The sequence below is a fragment of the Panthera pardus genome, unplaced genomic scaffold (assembly GCF_024362965.1).
Source record: "Panthera pardus isolate Hobbes unplaced genomic scaffold, ASM2436296v1 HiC_scaffold_16, whole genome shotgun sequence".
NCBI classification, from domain to species: Eukaryota; Metazoa; Chordata; class Mammalia; order Carnivora; family Felidae; genus Panthera; species Panthera pardus.
In genome coordinates, this window is record NW_026526721.1 from 66,340,230 (window position 1) to 66,362,238 (window position 22,009).

General features: G+C 32.5%; 1 protein-coding gene and 1 pseudogene across 7 annotated transcripts in view; both read left to right on the forward strand.

Annotated features, from left to right (window-relative positions):
- STXBP5L (syntaxin binding protein 5L) overlaps positions 1-22,009 on the forward strand; it is a 379,589-nt gene that overhangs the window by 120,074 nt on the left and 237,506 nt on the right. For all 7 annotated transcript variants that reach the window (XM_019448501.2, XM_019448499.2, XM_019448505.2 and 4 more), the window contains exons 6-7: positions 12,249-12,383; positions 19,181-19,244. In XM_019448501.2, the coding sequence (XP_019304046.2) occupies positions 12,249-12,383; positions 19,181-19,244 (199 nt within the window). The remainder of the gene's footprint in view (positions 1-12,248; positions 12,384-19,180; positions 19,245-22,009) is intronic.
- LOC128777482 (U6 spliceosomal RNA) lies at positions 20,673-20,770 on the forward strand (annotated as a pseudogene).

Here is a 22,009-nt window from a genome sequence, read left to right on the forward strand (position 1 = left end):
AGAAACACAATTGAGTTATGTATGCTGCAATGTTGGTGAAATCACTTTTTAGTTCTAAGAGTTTCTTGGGATTCCTTGGGATTTTCTGTGTTGACCATCATATTACCTTCAAATAGAAACATTTTATTTCTTCCTTTCTGATCTATATGCTATAATTTGCATTTCTTGCTTTTTTACACTGGATAGAATTTCCAATACTGTGTTGAAGAAGAGTGATGACAACAGGCATCCTTGTCTTGTTCTTGATTTTTAGGGGGAAAACAGTCTTTTACCATTAAGTGTAAAGTTAATTATAGGGTTTTGGTAGCTGCTGTTTATCAAATTGATAAAATACACTCTAATGCCATTTTTGATAGTTTTTATCACTAATGAGTGTAGAATTTTGTCAAATGCTATTTCTACATCAATTCATATGATGATGTTACTTTTCTGTTTTAGCTTGTTAATATGGTGAATTACATTGATGTACTGGTGTTGAGCTAACCTTGCATTCCTGGAATAAGCCCCTCTTGACCTTTTTATATACTGTTCAATTCTATGTTAATATTTTGTTAAGGACTTTTATGTCCTTATGAGGAGTACTGATGTGTAGCATATTCCCCCTGCCCCCACAAGCTTTATTGTGTTCTAATTGGCAAATTAAAATTTTATATATTTAAAGTATACAATTAGCTATTCTTTTTTCTAAGTTTTTATTTAAATTCCAGTGAGTTAACATATACTGTTTCATTAGTTTCAGGTCTACAATACAGTGATTCAACTCTTCCATACAACACCTGTGCTCATCACAACACGTATACTCCTTAGTACCTATCACCTATTTAACCCATCCTACTACCCATATCCCTGCTGGTAACCATTAGTGTGTTCTCTATAGTTAAGAGTCTGTTTCTTGGTTTGCCTCTCTCTCTTTCTTTTTTTCCCATTGCTCATTTGTTTTCTTAAATTCTACATATGAGTGAAATCAAGTGTATTTTTCCTTTTCTGACTGACTTGTTTCACTTGGCATAATACTCTCTAGCTCTATTCATGTTGTTGCAATGCAGCATTTCATCCTTTTTTTATGAATTTCTGAACATTGATTTTGTATCCTGTGACTTTACTGAATTCATATATCATAAGTTATAGCAGGTTTTTTGGTGGAGTCTTTTGGGTTTTCTACATAGAGTATCATGTCATCTGCAAATGGTGAAAGTTTGACTTGCCAATTTGGATGCCTTTTATTTCTTTTGCTGTCTGATTGCTGCGGCTAGGACTTTGAGTACTATGTTAAATAACAGTGGTGAGAAGGGACATCTCTTTCTCTTTCCTGACTGTAGAGGAATATCTGTCAGTTTTTTCTCCATTTAGGGTGATATTAGCTGTGGGTTTTTCATAGGTAACCTTTATTGTGTTGAAGTATGTTCCCTCTAAACCCACTTTGTTGAGGGTTTTTATCATGAATGGATGTTGTACGTTGTCAAATGCTTTTTCTTCATCTATTGAAATGATTATGTGGTTCTTATCCTTTCTTTTATTAATGTGGTGTATCATGTTGATTGATTTGCACGTATTGAACCACTCTGGCAACCCAGGAATAAATCCCACTTGCTTGTGGTAAATGATCCTTTTAATATACTGTTGCATTCAGTTTGCTAGTATTTTATTGTGAATTTTTGCCTCCATGCTCATCAGGGATATTGGTCTGTAGTTCTTTTGTTTTTTTTTTTAAGTTTTTAAATGTTTATTTATTTTTGAGAGATACAGCATGAGTGGGGGAGGAGCAAAGACCTGAAGCAGGCTCCAGGCTCCAAGCTGTTAGCACGGATCCCGACGCGGGGCTCAAACTCACAAACCATGAGATCGTGACCTGAGCTGAAGTTGGATGCTTAACTGCTTAACGTACTGAGCCAGTCAGGCACCCCTGTAGTTCTTTTTTTTTTTTTTTTGTAATGGAGTCTGGTCTTGGTATCAGGGTAGTGCTAGTCTCATAGAATGAATTTGGAAGTTTCCCTCTTGTATTTCCTGGAAGAGATTTTTAGTTCTTCTTTAAATGTTTGATAGAATTCACTAGTGAATCTATCTGAGACTGAAGTTTCCTTTTCTGGAAGTTAAAAAAACAATTAATTTTCTTAATAGTTATAGGACTATTTAATTTATTTCAGATATGGGGAATTGTGCTTATTTGTGCTTCTTGATGAATTTGTCCATTCTACCTGCACTGTTGCAATGTAGGATATATTTGTATAGAGCTGTTATTTATCTGTATTGATATTCCTTGTTTCATTCCTAACTTGGTAAATTGTCTTTTATGTCTTTTTTTCCTTCTCAATCTTGCTGGAGATTTTTCAAGTTTCTTGAAATTTTCAAGGAAATTGCTTTTTGTTTCACTGATTATCTCCTTTGCTTCTCTGTTTTCAGTTTCATTGATTTCTGCTCTTTATTGTTTTCTTTTGTCTACTTGGTTTAGGTTTATCTTACTCTTATTTTTCTAGGTTCTTGGAAAAATATTTTTCTAGGTGCGTGGAAGCTTAGTTATTGACCTGAAACTTTTTCTCTTTTCTAATGTAAGTATTTAGTACTATATATTTCCTCTAGGAATTGATTTAGCTGTTTCACCAGTTTTGATTTCACGTATTTACAGCATCATTCAGTTCAATATATTTTTTCCAAGAGCTTAACATACATGTCTTTTGTTGAAGTATTATTAATATACAGTGTTATATTAGTTTCAGGTGTACAATATAACGATTCAACAATTCTATACATTTTTTCTTTGTCCATTTTTTTGTTTCTTAAAGTATACATATGAATGATATCATATGGTATTTGTCTTTCTTTGACTTATTTTACTTAGAATTATATCCTCTAGGTCTATCCATGTTGTTGCAAATGGCAAGATCTCATTCTTTTTATGGCTGTGTAATATTCCAGTGCATGCATGTGCATGCGCACACACACACACACACACATACACACTGTATCTTTATCCCTTCATCTATGAATGGACACTTGGGTTGCTTCCATATGTTGGCTATTGTAAATAATGCTGCAATAAACATGGGGGTGCATATATGGTTTTGAATTAATATTTTTGTTTTCTTGTGTAAATACCTACTAGTGGAATTACTGGATCATATGATAATTATATTTTTAATTTTGGGGGGAATATCCACACTTGTCCCCACAGTGGCTGTACCAGTTTGCATTCCCATCAATAGTGCATGAGGGTTCCTTTTTCTCCACATCTGTGTCAACACTTATTATTTCTTGTGTTTTTTTAATTCCCTTGTGATGACTTCTTGGACCCATAGAACAGAAGTGTGTTGCTTAGTTACAAGTGTTTGGAGATTTTTTCTCTTATATTTTTGATTTCAAATGTGATTCCTTTGTATTTAGAGAACACATTCTATATGACTTGATTATTTTAAATTTGTTGAAGTTTATTTTCTAGCCCAAAATGTGGTGTCTTAGTATATGTTTTGTGGTGACAAGATATTTTGCTATTGTTTGGCAGATTATTCTATAAATGTTGATTAGGTCCTGTTGACTGATGGTTGTGTTGAGTTCTATACCCTTGCTCATTTGCTGGGGACAGGTGTTGAAATGCACTAGCATCATGGATTCTCTTTTTCTCTTCTCGGTTTTTGCTTCACATAATTTGCAACTTGTTGTTTGGAAATGCACATTTAGGATTGCCATGTCTTCTTGGTGAATTGATCTTTTTATCTTTACATAATGTCCCTCTCTGTCTCTGGTCACTTTCTATTCTCCAAAGTTGTTACATTTTTATCTGGTATTAGTACACCCATTCCTGCTTTCTTTGGAGTAATGTTTATATGATGTATCTTTGTCCTTCCTGTTACTTTCAGTCGATCCATGTCAGTGTATTCAAGTGAGTTTCTTGTGCACAGCATATAGTTGAGCAGTTTTTAAGTTCACTCTGCCAATTGTAATTGGTATTTACATTTTATGTAATTATGGTATGTTAGTGCTTAAGTTGCCTATTTTTTGTCTGCTTATTTTATTTTTCATTCATATGTTTTTTACTTGCCTTCCTGTGTGTTAATAGAACATTATTTTAGAATTCCATTTTGATTTATTTATAATTTTTAGTGTATCTCTTTGTATCATTTCACTTTTTAATGGTTTCTGTAGACATTTCATTATGTATAAACAACTTATCAAAATCTGCTATTGCATTTTCTCAGTTTGAATGAAGTATAGACATTTCCTTTCTTTATTTTCCTTTACTTTCCTCATTTTAAATAAGCTCTCCTCTCTCTGTATTTAAAACCACATCAGACTGTTTATAATTTTTTCTTCGGCTATGATAATTTAGGATACTCAAGGGAAGGTGGAAAATATATTGTATTTAACTGTATTTTTACTCTCCCTGTAGTTTTTTTATTCACACTTGATATTCAAAAATGTCTTTGATCTTTTTTCTGTTTAGTGAACTCCTTTTAACCATTCTTTTAGAGTTTGTCTTTTAGTGACAAACTCTTAGTCTTCCTTTATCTAATAATATACTGGTTTCTCCCTTATTCTTAGGGGTTATTTTGGGAGAATATAGAATTCTGTGTTGATAGTTCTTTCCCTAAGCATTTGAACAGTATTCTACTTCCTTTTGGCCCCTGGTTTTCTGGTGAGGAATTTGCCATCATTGGAATATTTTCTCCGATAGTTACGGTTTTATTTCCATTATGCTGCCTTTAAGATATTATCTTTTTCCTCTTTTAGATAATTGGCTATGATCTGTCTTAATTTTATTTATTTGGGTTTATCCTATTTAGTTTTTCTCAGCCTCTTGAGTTTTTTGGGGTTTTTTTGCCAAATTTAGAAGTTTTAGACATGATTTCTTTACTTTTTTCAGTCCCATTTTCTGTTCCTTTTCTTCTGGGGCCCTGATAACATGATTGTTAGATCTTTTATTTTTATCTCACAAGTTTCTGAGTCTTGAAATTTTTTAAAAAACATCTATTTCTGTTTGTTGTTCAGATGGGATAATTTTTATTCTTTTATCTCTGAGTTCACTGAGTCTTTTTTCTGTGCCCTCCATTCTGCTCTTGAGCTTATCCATAGTTTTAAAATTTTCTTGGTTGTATTTTTCAGTAGTAAAATTTGCATTTGGTTTTTATCTCCTGTTTCTTTGCTGACACTTTCCATTTGTTTAATTTCATTTCATTTCATTCATAATTTTTGTTGCATTTTTATGTTAGCTTCTTTTAAATATTTATCAGTGATTTCTAACACCTGTATCATCTTGGTATTGGTATCTTGGTCTTTTTTCATTCAAATTGAGATTTCCTATTTCTTGGTATGATGAAGGATGTTTTATTAAAACTGGTTATTTTGGATATTATGTTATGAAATGGTAGATCTTATTTGAACCTTTTTGGGGTAGGTTTTTTTAACTCTGGCAGTGAAGGACAGATGTCATCTTGTTACTAACAGATGGGAATAGAAATTCAGATTTCCCTGTTGGCCTTTACTATCTTCAGAGATAGAAACACTTTGTAATTGCTGGGTAGGGTATAATTTTACTCCTTATTTTACTTCTACTTTTATCATCCTGATCACAATAGAAGGACCTCATACCTGCTCCCCACGTGGCCTCCACTAACTCAGTTCTTTCATTTAGAAGTTGAAATGTTCTATGAATTTATTTATTTTTTAAAGCTTATTCATTTCTTTTGCGAGAAAGAGCACGCATACGCATGAGCAGGGGAGGGGAAGAGAGAACCCAATGAAGCCTCTGCACTGTCAGTGCAGAGGGTGATGCAGGGCTTGAACCCACGAACCATGAGATCATGACCTTAGCCGAAATCAAGAGTTGGATGCTTAACCGACTGAATCACCCAGGTACCCCAAAATATGCTGTGACTTTAAATGAAGGTAGAAAATTTTATTTCTTTTGCTGTAGCAGAATGAGAATAAGCTTCTCAGACTTGGATTTGCCAGAAATCATGATGTTCTTCCTTATGGAACTATAAAGATTTGGCTTATTTTAAAAATTTGACTTATTTTTGATAGTTTTCCAAATAATTACAATAAATAATTAAAGCAACAAAATTGAGTGAGTTTTTTACTGTCTGGTTAGTTAATGAAGACTGTGTATGAAATTCAACTAAATTTTCAGTTTTCTGTTTAATTTTGTCTCTTGTGTTAGAATTTGAGCTGGCTACAGGTTATCCAATGTTATCAGATTCTATTTCTTAGAGAATTTTTAACTCTTTATTTTTTCTTTTATATGATTTTAGTTTTTCCACTAAAATTCCTCTAAGTATCAGTCTTTGAATCAATATGCTGAGGGAGTCTTAGGGTAGCTGTCTGTTTCTTTCCCTGGGCTGTTGTGGTTCTTTTTATCACCACTGTTAGCTATTTGGGGAGAACTATGCAGCTATATGGCTCTATCCTATTACTAACTTAGTAATTTAGGTTCTTATCCTAAAACTTTAAGTGTAAAATAATGGCATTCATTCAATCACAGAACAGTATTTCATAAATACTGGTCATAGGTTATCTATATTAGAATCACCTAGAACAGTAGTAACTAAACTTTAAGTGTATGTGACTAACCTGGGTATTCCTCATAAAATGTAGTTTCTGATTCTGGGGTAGGGCCTGAGATTTGAATTTCTACTAAGTTTCCAGATGATGTTCATGCTGGTCTATGGACTTCATTTTGGATATCAAGTACTGAGGTTACTTGTTAAAGTATCAGTACATGTTCTATCCCTTGAATGTGAAAATATGCATTTTAATGAGATTTATTTATAATAAAGATTAAAAATTATTGCTATAATTTAGTAGTTCTTAACTATGGTTGTGCATCAAAACCACCCAGAAAGAGTTTTAAAACAATATTGCTAGATTTACTTCAGAACTGTTGAACTTTCCTCTGTGGCATTTGTATTTTTAATATGTAGAATACACCTGATTCTGAGTATCACCAGGTTGTAAAGCATAATTATAAATATTATAGAAGGGACTGGAGCCAGAGTCGTCATGCCTGATAGTAGAGGTTTTACCTAGTATCTGGATACAAAATAAGACTAAAATTGAACTATGTTACAACTTAGGGGAAAAAAGTTTCAAACTTGAAATCTCCCACTTAATTTCATACAGCAAAGTCTCTATAATTTGAAACCACTTAACTTTCTTAAAATATAGTTTTGGCTTGTGTTGACAGTGTTTCTCAAATTAGGATCTATAGGCATAGACTTGGAATTATGAATTTTCCACAATAGTTTCTGATTGTAATATTTTTATTTTTATAATCACATTAATGGAAAGATTCTGAGTGACTTGAACAAACAATTTTATACAAAAATACTGTCGCACAGTTCCCATATATGAAATTAAATTTGCATTTGTGGTTGTGTTGGCACCAAATAGTGTTATTTTAATTGTTATGGATTAATAAAATAATAGAAATAGACTATGCACATGTATTATGTATTCATGCAAAATGATTATAAAAGTATGTAATGATGTACTATGGAATAGAGTTCAAAACTGTTCAAGTATAGACAAGTGGTAGAAGAAAAACATGGAATAAATATATCCCAAATCAAAAGAACTTGTGTAGTCACAAACATATCCATATTGTGAGGTTAATTATTTCTTTTAAAAAAAATCCATCTGTCACATAAACTAATGTCATTAATTTGAATTCTAGATGTAGTTTTATTTGTATTTTGTATTTTTCTGTGTATATATAAAAGCCATAAGGATCAGGAATTTATATCTTACTTTATACATAAGTTAAAGAATTTATAAAAGTAAGTGAAAAGTGAAGATAAGCAAAAAACTTTAAAGGTCTGTACATTCTTCAAGCTTTGAAAACATTGATTTTATTTATTTATTATGATTATGTAACACATATATCAAACTATAGAGTTACTTGATTTTTAATATAGTGGCCCTATTTATTTATTGGTTTTTTTAGTTTTTCAAATTTTGGCATCATCTTTATTTTTTAATTTTTAAAACGTTTTAATGCAATTTATTGTCAAGTTGGCTAACATATAGTGTATACAGTATGCTCTTGGTTTTGGGGGTAGATTCCCATGATTCATCGCTTACATACAACACCCAGTGCTCATCCCAACAAGTGCCCTCCTCAATGCCCATCACCCATTTTCCCCTCTCCCTGCTTCCCCCATCAACCTTCAGTTTGTTCTCTGTATTTAACAGTCTCTTATGGTTTGCCTCCCTCTATGTTTGAAACTATTTTTTCCCCTTTCCTTCTCCCATGGCCTTCTGTTAAGTTTCTCAAGTTCCAAATATGAGTGAAAACTTATGATATCTTTCTCTGACTGACTTATTTCACTTGACATAATACCTTCCAATTCCATCCATGTTGTGGCAAATGGCAGGATTTCATTTTTTTCTCATTGCCAAGTAGTATTCCATTGTATATATAAACCACATCTTCTTTATTCATTCCTCAGTTGATGGATATTTAGGCTCTTTCCATAATTTGGTTATTGTTGAAAGTGCTGCTATAAACATTGGGGTATATGTGCCCCTATGAATCAGCACTCATGTATCCCTTGGATAAATTCCTAGTAGTACTATTGCTGGGTTGTAGGGTAGTTCTAATTTTGATATTCTGAGAGTGGCTGCACCACTTTGCATTCCCCCAACAATGCAAGAGGGTTCCCATTTCACCACATCCTTGCCAGCATCTGTTGTTTCCTGAGTTGTTAATTTTAGCCACTCTGACTGGTGTGAGATGGTATCTCAATGTGGATTTGATTTGTATTTCCCTGATGATGAGTGATGTTGAGCATCTTTCCATGTGTTTGTTGGCCATTTGGATGTCTTCTTTGGAAAAGTGTCTATTCATGTCTTCTGCCCATTTCTTCATTGGATTATTTGTTTTTCAGGTGTTGAGTTTGGTAAGTTCTTTATAGATTTTGGATACTAACCCTTTATCCGATATGTCACTTGTGAATATCTTCTCCCATTCCGTCGGTTGCCTTTTAGTTTTGTTGATGGTTTCCTTTCCAGTGCAGAAGCTTTTTATCTTGATGAGGCCCCAATAGTTCATTTTTGCTTTTATTTTTATAATGGCCCAATTTAAATACAGTTTTCTACCTTAGCATTCCTTAATTGCCCTTACTAGAATTAATTCCTCCCTTCTTTGAATCCTTTATAGCAATAGACACACTTTACTTTTATTTTTGTTTACTCGTCTACTTGTCTTATCTCTCCAATTAAATGGCATGTTGTTTTGAGGGGAAAAAGAGTAGATGTGTTGTAATCAAGTACAGTGCTTTTATTTTTTAAGATAATTTATTGTCAAATTGGCTAACATACAGTGTGTAAAGTGTGCTCTTGGTTTTTGGGGTAGATTCCCGTGGTTCATCACTTACATACAACACCCAGTGCTCATACCAACAAGTGCCCTCCTCAGTGCCCATCACCCACTTTCCCCTTTCCCCCACCCCCTATCAACCCTAAGTTTGTTCTCTGTATTTAAGAGTCTCTTATGGTTTGCCTCCCTCCCTCTCTGTTTGTAACTATTTTTTCCCCTTCTCTTAAGTTTCTCAAGACCCACCTATGAGTGAAAACATGTGATATGTGACTTTCTCTGACTGACTTATTTCACTTAGAATAATACCCTCCAGTTATATCTACGTTCCTGCAAATGGCAGGATTTCATTCTTTCTCATTGCCAAGTAGTATTCCATTGTATATGTAAACCATATCTTCTTTATCCATTCATCAGCTGATGGACATTTAGGCTCTTTCCATAATTTGGTTATTGTTGAAAGCGCTGCTATAAACATTGGGGCATAAGTGCCCCTATGATCAGCACTCCTGTATCCTTTGGATAAATTCCTAGTAATGCTATTGCTGGGTCATAGGGTAGTTCTATTTTTAATTTTTTGAGGAACCTCCACACTGTTTTCCAGAGCAGCTGCACCAATTTGTATTCCCACCAACAGTGCACGAGGGTTCCCATTTCTCCACATCCTCTTCAGCATCTATAGTCTCCTGATTTTTTCATTTTAGCCACTCTGACTGGTGTGAGGTGGTATCTCAGTGTGGTTTTGATTTGTATTTTTCTGATGAGGGGTGACATTGAACATCTTTTCATGTGTCTGTTGGCCATCTGGATGTCTTCTTTGGAAAAGTGTCTATTCATGTCTTCTGCCAGTGCTTTTTATAAAGATTTATTTAGTGAAATTTGCATTAATGGGTAAATGGATGGAAGGCTAACAATGTCTTAGATGATATACTAGAGAGAATGATAGTGAATATGGATATAGGAATAAGATTATTTTTCCAGGGTTCCTACATAACAGAAAATCTTTCATCTTTCAGGTTATGGTGGTGGAAATACATTACAAGTGAAAGTGTAACTTAAATATAATAAATTCAATAAGGTATTGATTAGTCACTTATTAGGGTTATCAAATATACAGCATAAGTGTAATCATGCCCTCTCCCTCACCCATGTCAAGCATCTTACATAAATCACATTAGTCTTTTTTGTTGGGTTCAAATAAAGTCTGGGAATCCTGTGAAAAAAATCAGTTGTTTAACCACCACCCATCAGTTGGACATGGGACATAAGATGAAGCCCTTCTGTCATCAAAGGTCTGGTTTCTTGTCATTTAGAATTAGGGGAAAAGTAATACTGGTTCAAAGAATAGTTCTAATCCTGTTTGGGTCTTTTTCATGTATTCCATCATTCTTGTAAAGTTTCTCTATACTGGAATTCTGCCTCTTGCTTCAGCCTTCATTACTGAATCGTGGCGCTTTTTAGATTTTTCTTGTTAACCTTGGAAATGACTAGGTCATATTGAAGTTTGCTCTTTATCTACTAGAACTACTAAATTTTTGTTTACTTTTATTAGTGTTTTTTTCAACTCTGTGATTCAGAAAGGGTAATCTAAATCCTCTTTAAAATGAGTTTCCTTTTTCCACTTACATTGAATTTGAAATAGATCCTTCATTGCCTAGAAACATGACCATCATATTATTTCCTGTGGGACATTATTAAATATCCCTTGGCAATAGCACTTCTAGACTTTAGGTTTTAATCAGACTTGTCCAATATCATATAGGTTACACTTCAATTAGATTGCCAATTAACTGTAAGTACATATATGATAGCAGGATTTCTAGATTTTTGGATGTAATGTGCAAGGTGCTTTTAGCAGAATACTTTTTAATACATTTTGATTTAGAGAGGTAGGCTGTTGAATACTTCAATGAACCAGACTGAGAATATAAATTCAACAGACTGGATGTTTAGTCTTATATAAAAAAGAGGTATGAGATAGAATTTTGGGGGGAATTTACCATTCACATTCCTTTTTTTCCCCCCGTATTGGTCTGCCTGCCTGGCATCAGAATTCTGTCCTGTTCTTCTAACAATTTACCAGTTCTCTTTCTGAGTGAATTCTAGGAAATATGATGATTCAATAATAAGTTCTGACAATGGATAACTATGAACTTACCTCCCTTGTCATTTTAAGAGTGATTAAGGAGCCTGAATAGGCAAAACTAGAGAGTGATACACTGTCAATAGAAGTCTCTGGTAAATTCCCATATTTTATTTATAGGTGTCATGGTTGTGTTGGCTATAGAACAGGTTCCCAGAATTGGTCAGAAAACCTACTGTGAAGATAAAGGCAGAATAAAAAAGCCCAAAGGAATAGTATGGTAGATCTCTGATCTTATAAGTTTTCTTTATACTAATTAGATTCCAAGCATCTGAATAAATAGTAAATAATTTATGATCTTATATAGACAAAGCTACAAATTCTCTAACTGAAATTTGTTTCCTATGTACTTAATTTCTATTTGAAGTGAATATTACTGAAGAAAAATGACTAGTGTATAAATATGCTAATTTTGCAATCAGATAGGAGTATATTTGAATCCCAGTTTTGCCACTTACTAGGTGTCAGTCCTCTGCAAGTAAAAATAAAAATTCCTGGCCTCAGTTTCCTCTGTGTAAAATAGAAATATTTATCTGTCTTGGAGTGCTCTTTTCAGATTTAGAAACAATATATGTTAATGTCCATGGTAGATACTTATTAAATAGTGGTTATTATTATCATAATTATTTTTAATGATGTACTCTTGTTATATATCCTATATCCTCTGCTAGTAAAAAAATGCTACTTGAGTGTATAGTAAATTTGTTTATATAGCTATCGCTACCTAATAAGTATAAGGAAAATATAATGCTGACCAAATATAAAATTTAGATATTTTAATTGTAATTTTCTTTCTTTCAGAATTACTTACTGTCATCTACCTTTCCAGAGTAAGTGGCTCTATGTTGGAACAGAAAGAGGAAATACACATATTGTAAATATTGAATCTTTCATTCTTTCTGGATATGTTATCATGTGGAACAAGGCAATTGAGCTGTAAGTTTGAATTTGAATATCACTTTATTTGGCTTAAATATTTCACATGGTTATGTAAAATATATGTCAAATTACAGAGTTATTTGAAACATTTATAGCTAATTTATGATTAATTTGTGTGAAAAGTTTAGCTAAAATAATTTGAAACTGTACAGACTTAAAATTATTGTAGTATTAACATATTCTTATTTTAGCCTTTCTGAATACTTAAGAGTTTCTGAATAACTAAGGGTTATGTATGTAAAATTTGATGATAATAAGCTAAGACTCATTCTAAAAGTTATACAGGAAATCATCTCATTTCTTTATTGTCATTCTTAGTATAGCCGCTTCCAATGGGAATGGCAAGTGGATTGTGACCACATTTCATTTTATGTAAAAATAATCATAATCAGTTCACATATTTTTTATTGGTGGTAGCTTATTCTTCATTTGCCTAACATATTGTTCAGAGTTCTAAGGAGAATCAATTTATCAATATTTTTCATGTTTTGACATATGCATCCATATGGATATGTGGTTAGTGGCAATTACCACTTTGACTTTGGCATTGATATTTAAGTTTATGCACATGTAAAAATGTGAAATTCTCCAAATGTGAAGCTTTGTGGAATTCCAAGTTATCTTTTTGTAGTACATACATGGACAATTTTCCTGGTCACTGTCTCCTGGTCACTTAATCAGGAAAAAATTTTTCTTTAATAAATGTTTATGTTCTGTGCATATTAGGTCCTTAATAAGATATATTTAACTTGAGGCTGGCTCATTCTCTCTCTTGTATAGATATATTCTAAGTTACATAATTAATTCTCCAAAGCTCTGATTAAAACAGCCTATTTTTATGAAGCTTGAGTCTGGTCTTTATGATAAATCTACCATTCCCAATTTTTAATGTTTCAATGTGCCTGTATATTACTTGATAGGAAAGGTTATTACTAATTATGATCTTCTTATAATATTCCTTTTGTATTATGTCCTAATGGGTCTTTTATCAATGGTAATTCTTCATCCCTGATTAGATTAAGAGCTGCTCCAGGGCAGAATCTTTGTTCACTGTTCCTTTCTTTTTCTTCATACTTCGCTTATTTTGGTGCTTTCCAAAGAGTGGTTACTAAGTGATTGATGACACTACTGAAGAGTTACTTTGATAGTTACACTCTACTATTGACTTACAGCTTTCATTCATAATTGGCATGAGCTATTTTACTCATATATATTTTGATGTTCTATATGTGTATTTTAAAAAAATTTATCCTATAGTCAACTATGTCTTCCAAAAATTATTTACTTTTTTAGCTACTTGGGAAAGATTTTCCCACTATAATCTCAGTTCTATAGAAGTGGTAAATAGGGATGAACTTAATGTTTGCTTTCATAATATTGTTTTAGGATATTGATAAAAACATAAATAAACTTGAGAGATTGAATTATAAACTTTTATACAAATTTAACATTAGTACAAATAGTAATAGATGTATCATTTGTGTTTAGTTGAATGATGCTAATTAAGAAGTTTATTATCCAAATATATCAAATATTTCATCACTTTTGCTGTTTTGTTTCCATATTCACATACTTACCAAATACTTTTCATAGTTCATTAGTGATTTCTACTTTACCTGTGTGTATTTATATAGTCTAACTTTTACGATGATGAATTTAAAAACTAATTGATGAATTTAAAAACTGTAAAGGAGGGTAAAATTAGAAGGAACTAAAAATAAGACACTTTTATTTTTCATAGTATGATCTTAGACATGTGATACAGCATCATAATAGAATCTAATTCTATTTGATTTATGATGAATTTAAAAATTTATGATTAATGATGAATTTAAAAACTGTAAAGGAGGGTAAAATTAGAAGGAACTAAAAATAAGACACTTTTATTTTTCATAGTATGATCTTAGACATGTGATACAGCATCATAATAGAATCTACCATTTATAGAAATATCAAATTTTATAGAGTTGTACATGCCTCTGAAAAATGTCCTGAAATATCCTCAAGAAATTATTAGTAGGCAACATTACCTCTTGAATGTTTCTTGGTTTACATAGACCAAATTTCCAAAAGTGTGTTCCATGCAATTATAGATCCATTGTGATACATATAATTTTAAATGGCAACTGCCAGTCTCCTAGAACGGTCTTTTAACTGCTCTCTACCTCTTCAGATACATTAGAAAATACATGTCACTTCCTGTTAATATGTGTCAAGTGTATGGGACAATAATACAAATATATTTAAAAGATCATTTCAGTAATAGAATTTTAGACACAAGTTTTAACAATACATTTTCTAAGTATAGCAAATGCAGAATTGTCTTTAAGAGATGTGAAATTATTACTAGGTAAGTTCTTACTTGAAATACTTTCCATTCAATGTTATTTTGTAATTTGTTTCTTTTTTTAGTGAAGTCTTTTAATTGTAATTATAGTCAATTCCCATAATTATAAATATTTTGTGCTCCCAAAATGTATGTATTAATTATTTGGAAACTGGAACACATTTTCCGTAGAAACAGTGATGTTTATAGACCCATAAAATAGTAGCATAGAACTAAACTGACATAAAAAAAATTTCTATGGGAAAATGTATTCCAGGTTTGAGCACAAAAATAAATATTTCTGTGGAACAGCCCTGGCTTTTAAAAATATATAACCGGGGCGCCTGGGTGGCTCAGTCGGTTAAGCATCCGACTTCGGCTCAGGTCACTATCTAACAGTTCGTGAGTTCGAGCCCCGCATCGGGCTCTGTGCTGACAGCTCAGAGCCTGGAGCCTGTTTCAGATTCTGTGTCTCCCTCTCTCTGGACCTCCCCCGTTCATGCTCTGTCTCTCTCTGTCTCAAAAATAAATAAACGTTAAAAATATATAACCTATTTTTTTCTACATATGGTTAAAATTTGAGCATGAAATTCAGAATTAAATAATAAATGTAAGACTTGTGTTTAACAATCACTCAAACATGTTTATTGTACACTACGATATGCTCTGTACTGGAAACAACTATGAACTGGGAAGACATAGTTACTGTCCTCTTGGGGCTTTTAGTCTAATAAAGGTGAGATTAATTAAAAAGGCAATTCCAATATATTGGAAATAAAATGTGGCAATTCCATAAGAAGGACACCTAACATGGGGTCTCAGAGAAGTGTCTGTGAAGGAAGTTACATCTATGTTGCTATCTGACAGGATGAGAATTTCAGTTGAGTGAAGAATTGGGAGACAGGGGTGGAAGTACTCTAGGAGGAGGGGATAGAAAGTTTAAAGGGTGGAATTTGAGAGAGTTTTTGTTCCATGCACAGGAATTTTAAGTAGTTTAGTTGGTTGTAATACCTGGAAGAGAGGATGACAAAGGAGAAGTAATCAGGGGATATAATATGAAAGGCTTTTCAAGGCAGTTTGAGAAGTTTGGACTTCTAAGGCCAAGGGCTAGATTTTGAAGGGCTTTATGCAGAGAGTTGACTTGATTAAATATGCATTTAGGAAGACTACTCTGAAGGCAGATATGAAGAAATGATTAAAGAGAGAAAGACTGTATTCTAGGTAAACATTATGATTGATTTAGGAGTGGAGATAAGCTGTCATAATTAAATAAATAGAAGATAGAAGAGGCCAGACTTGGGTATTATGGAAGGATCTAAGAACAATGAGAAGAATTAAGAGATGTTAGGCTTGAGCCACTGTGTAGGTAAGGGTGCCATTTAGTGAAATAAAGTAGGAGATTGAGTAAGTTGGGAGTAAAATAATTTTAGGTTCAATTAGGTTCAATTTTAGGTTCAATTTTAGGTAGGTTGAGTTGTATGTGTTTGTAAGACATTCAAAATGATATGAAGTGGGATATATGGATCTGAAGGTAATGAGATCTGAATTTATGGTCATTGAAACCATGAAAAAAGATGAGATTGTGTATGAAGAGTATATAGAAAACAGGTAGCAAACTAGCAGACACTCAACCAATTCTGACTCACAGATATGTTTTGTTTGGCTACCAGAGTTTTCAGTATGTTCTGAGTTATGTGTAATATTTGAAAATTGGTAGAGTAGAAATAAAAAGTTGTACTTCCAGATTTTCATGAAAATTCATGATGAGACAATTCTAGTTCAGTATTGTTGTCATGGCAGTCAATAATCAATCCACCTTTTGTAGGTGGATAATGTGCTATCCAGTTGGCACAGTTCTCATTCAGCCTATTTAATTCATTTGCAAATCTTGCCTGGCTCCTGTGCATTCTTGAATTCATGACCATATATAACATGGGAATAGATGACAGACAAGGGCAGAATGAAAAGGAATATCAATATTTAAGATATAGAAAGAGAAAGAAAGTCCACAAAGGAAACTATTAAGAAGCTATCATGGTGAATGGGAGGAAGATAAATAAATAGGGATACCTAGAAATATTATTGGGCATTATTTAGATAGATATTACATGACTTTAAGGTCATTGATAATTCTATCTAAAGTAATTTTTGTAGGATTTACAGAATCTAGAGTACACCAATGCTTTATGGCTATAAGTTTTTCAAGGAATGCTTGATGGTTTTTGGAGGTACAATGTCAGGGGAAAAGTCAGAAAAAACATATCAAAATGTTAGTAGTCATTATATTTAGGCAGTGAAATAATATGAGAGTTTTTTTTCTTTTGACTATTAGTGTCTTCTAAGTTTGGCTTTCTTTCTTTCTTTCTTTCTTTCTTTCTTTCTTTCTTTCTTTCTTTCTTTCAACCAATAATATATCTTCTATAGTATGAAAAAGTAAATACAAACAACTGAAGTTTAATGCTAGATTATTTTCTGAACTTGAGTGTTTAACAGAGTTTGAGAGTCTAAATGGTAGAGTCTTGCATGTGGCCTTAGTAGTGTTTCTTAAAGTATATTTCAGTGATTGCCTTAATATGGTCAATGAGGAAGGATCCTATGAACCAACACTTTTGGAAAATATCAAAGATTTGTAATATTCACTTGCAAATTATGGCTTTAAGAAGTTTTATAGAAGAAAAAAATATGTAACTATGTTTAATTCAGGGTTTCCCAAACTTTTTAAATATGGAACACTCTTTAAGTGAAATAACTTATATATTTACTAGTTAATCATAGAGTACACTTTGTTATTTGCTGTTCCAATCAAACCCAAGAGACAGGGGTATGTAGTTTGTTGGATATTATTAATTTCCAAAGGATAATTGAAGGACATTGTCCTTATCAGAGGCACTTATACTCTAATAAAACACTACATTTAGAATGCAAATAGTAACTCTGGTTCCCAATTATTCCATTGATTTACAGCAGTCATAATGCATACTGTTCATTGAGTGCTTAACATGTTTTGCCATTATATTAGGTGATATATTCTAATTTTCCATTTTTAGAAAAACTATTTCCATTTTTAGATAATGAGATTTAGGATAAAACCAGTAACAAAATATCTAATAAATCTGTATTTATTCCTCTGAGTCACTGTGGGGAGTCGGTATCTAGGGAAACTAGAGTTACTTAATTTGTCAGTTTTCTCTGATTCCAACAAGTTTTTAAAATTTAATTTTCTTTACTATTTTGTGAAGAATCTTTGATGGTTTTAATGTGTGCATAAGAAATAAATTAGAATTATGTCAATATAATCATAATAGAATTAGTCTGGCACAAATAGGCTGTTGAAGAAAGGATGTGGAAAAATGAGCAGTAACAAATCTATGGTCATATCAGGTCATATTATATTTAACCATGACATAATCATATTTAACAGTATGTTAAAATAAGGAACACAAAAGAAACATGCTAGATATCAGAGTAGAATAAATTTAAAGTCAGATTTACAGAGCATAGGTCCTTTTAACAATATGCACTTAGACACATAGTTACCTGTTATTGCTTACCCTAGGTAACAAATAAGTAAGACATAACCAGTGAACTATGTTTCCTCAGTTTGTCAGTTTTCTGTAATCTGGCTATCACTAGAGAGAGTTTCTTTGTAAATCAAAGGAGATACTAAAATTTTCTTAGGAGCAAAATTAGAGATTTTATGTCAAAAGAAATTGTAAATCAGTTATATACTTTGCAATTTGGTTGCAAGGATTTACAGCACTAGCCTTATGGCTGTGTAAGTTTTCTTTCTTGTGTAACTAAAAGTTCAATTTTAAATTTTCGGAGGTCCAGATAAGGCAACAAACATAAAAATTCCCAGTCCATAAATCCATACTTTTATGAAAAGGCATCATCTTGATTATTCATAATTTTCCTTTGATAATGAGGAAATAAAGTTGATAACATGAAAATATCTAAAGCATCGCTTTCATTATTAATATTGTCCCTTCGAGTATTTAATTTTTGTGCTATAGAAATAAAGAATCCTAGGGTACCTGGGTGGCTCAGTCGGTTAAGCATCTGACTTCAGCTCAGGTCGTGATCTCATGGTTTGTGAGTTTGAGATCCACATTGGGTCTGTCTGCAGCACAAAGCCTGCTTTGGATCCTCTGTCCCCTTCTCTCTCTGCCCCTCCCCTGGTTGTGCTTGCTCTCTCAAAAATAAATAAACATTTAAAACAAAAAAGAAATGAAGAACCCTATTGTTATATGGATCTATGTTCTTAAACCTGATTTTAAAAAAATTACACCTATTTTAACAGAGTTACTAGGAGAAAGAAAGATAGTCTTCAAGAAAAACAACCAAATTTCAAATGAATAACTCTCAGATTATTAAGAGTGTATTCTAGTATAATTTCTTTGTTCCAGTCTCTAATGGTAAGGTGTTTTAATTTTTATTTTTTAATTACTATTTTGAATTAATTTAACAGATCCACAAAGACTCATCCAGGTCCAGTTGTACATTTAAGTGATAGCCCAAGAGATGAAGGGAAAGTGAGTATTACAATACCATTATTCTTGCATTTATTTTCCTCATTCTTGAATGAAGGTGTTTCTTGTTCTTATTTTGTTCCTAACTTGTAGCACAGTTCATAGCATTCAGTGTTTTCTAAAATTAAAATATGTTGAATGAATGAATGAGCAAATAAATGAATGAATGAATGAATTGTTCACAATAATGGTCCCAAATTAAGTCTCTTTTTTCACCTAGAGTTAAAGTTGATATTTAATTCTAGAATTTTGAGGAAGGTATGGGACATGTGGAACAACTTCCATTTTCAAATATTCTGTGCTGGAACTTAACAATTTGATTATCAATATCATTAATCATAGGCCTCTGCTATTCAGTTTTGGTAATGATACATGACCAATATTAAATAATCATAAATTAGCCAATCTTGATTTTATAAATAGGTAATTATATAGAAAATTTTCTCAGGTTATAGAAATAATCCTTATTCATTTTGATCATTCATAATTTTCATTTTGAGGAAACAAAGTTGATAACATGAAAAGATCTAAAGCATCACTTTCATCATAAATATTCCTTCTTCAATAATATATTTTTTGCTAAATACCATAGAAAACACCTGTATAAATTAGTTAGTATAGGTTTTCTTCTTTGTTTATTTTTAAATGATAGAAAGTGAATTTGTCTAATAAATATTGAGCCTGCAAGTCAAGTTTGCCTGATGGTAATAGAAAGAACATTGGATTTCTTCAAATTGATCCATTAATACACTGTAATTCCAATCAGGTGTCATCAGAATTTACTTATTTTTAAGGAAATTATTCTAAAATTCGTAAGAAAGTATTTTTCTCCAGATCCTCACCAACACTTGTTATTTCTTCTGTTTTTTATTTCAGCCACTCTAACAAGTGTAAGGTGACAATCTCATTGTGGTTTTTATTTGCATTTTCTTGATGATGAGTGACGTTGTGCATCTTTTCATGTGTCTGTTGGTCATCTGTATGTCTTATTTGGAAAAATGTCTATTCAGGGCCTCTGCCCATTTTTTAATTGGATTATTTGGGGGTTTTTTTGGTGTTGTATAAGTTCTTAATATATTTTGGATATTAACCCCTTATTGCATATATCATTTGCAAATATCTTTTCCCATTCAGTAGGTTGTCTTTTTGTTTTATTAATGGTTTCCTTCACTGTGCAAAACCTTTTATTTTGGTGTAGTCCCACTAGCTTAATTTTGCTTTTGTTTTCCTTGCATGAAGAGACATATCTGGAAAAATATTTCTACAGCTGATGTCTAAGAAGTTACCACCCATTTTTTCTTCTAGGAGTTTTATGGTTTCAGGTCTCATATTTAGGTCTTTAATCCATTTTTGAGTTTATTTTTGTGTATAGTATAAGAAAGCAGTACATTTTCATTCTTTTGCATGTAGCTGTCTAGTTTTCTAAGCACTGTGCTCCTTTGGCAGCACATATATTAAAATCACAGAGAAGATTGGAATGGCCCCTGGGCAAGGATGACATGCAACTTAGTTTTCCCAGCATCATATGTTGAAGACACTGTCTTTTCTCCATTATATATTCTTGCCTCCTTTATTATAGATTAATTGACCATATAAGCATGGGTTTATTTCTGGGCTCTCTAATCTGTTCCATTGATCTATGTGTCTGTTCTTATACCAGTACCATGCTGTTTTGATTACTACAGTTTTATAGTGTATCTTGAATTCTGGAATTGTGATACCTCTAGCTTTGTACACAGTTTCTGGGAATGCAAATTGGTGCAGCCACTGTGGAAAACAGTATAGAAGTTCCTCAAAAAATTAAAAATAGAAATACCATATGATCTAATAATTACAGTACTGGATATTTTCCAAAGAAAACAACAACAACAACAACAACAACAACAACACACCCATTCATTTGAAAAGATATATGCACCCCTGTGTTTAATGCAGCATTGTTTTTTTTTTTAAATTTTTTTTAACGTTTATTTATTTTTGAGACAGAGAGAGACAGAGCATGAACGGGGGAGGGGCAGAGAGAGAGGGAGACACAGAACCAGAAGCAGGCTCCAGGCTCTGAGCCATCAGCCCAGAGCCCAACGCGAGGCTCGAACTCACGGACCGCAAGATCATGACCTGAGCTGAAGTCGGATGCTTAACCAACTGAGCCACCCAGGCGCCCCAATGCAGCATTGTTAACAATGGCAAACATATGGTAGCAACCCATGTGTTCATCCATAGATGGATGAGTAAAGAAGATGTGGTATATATACACAATAAAATATTACTCAGCCATAAAAAAGAATGAGATCTTGCCATTTGCAACAATATGGATGGACCTGGAGGGTATGATGCTTAGTGAAATAAGAGAAAGACAAATACCATATGATTTCACTCATATGTGGAATTTAAGAAACAAAACAAATGAACAATGAGAAAAAAAGACAAGCAAAAAAAACCAGACTCTTACATATAGAGACAAACCCATGGTTGCCAGAGGGGAGGTGGTTGGGGAGAAGGGTAAAATAGATAAATGGAAGAACAAAATTGTTGAATCATTATATGGTACACCTGAAACTAATATAACACTATATATTATACTTCAGTTAAGAAGAAAATAAAATTAGTAACTATAAATTTTAAAAAAGGAAAATATTTAAAATATTTTTAAAATTTTTACCTCAATTTTTTATTTAAATTCTGGTTAGTTAACAAACATTTTAATATTAGTTTCACATACTGAGATACCACTGGTCAGATACCACACTGGTCAGAGTGGCTAAAAA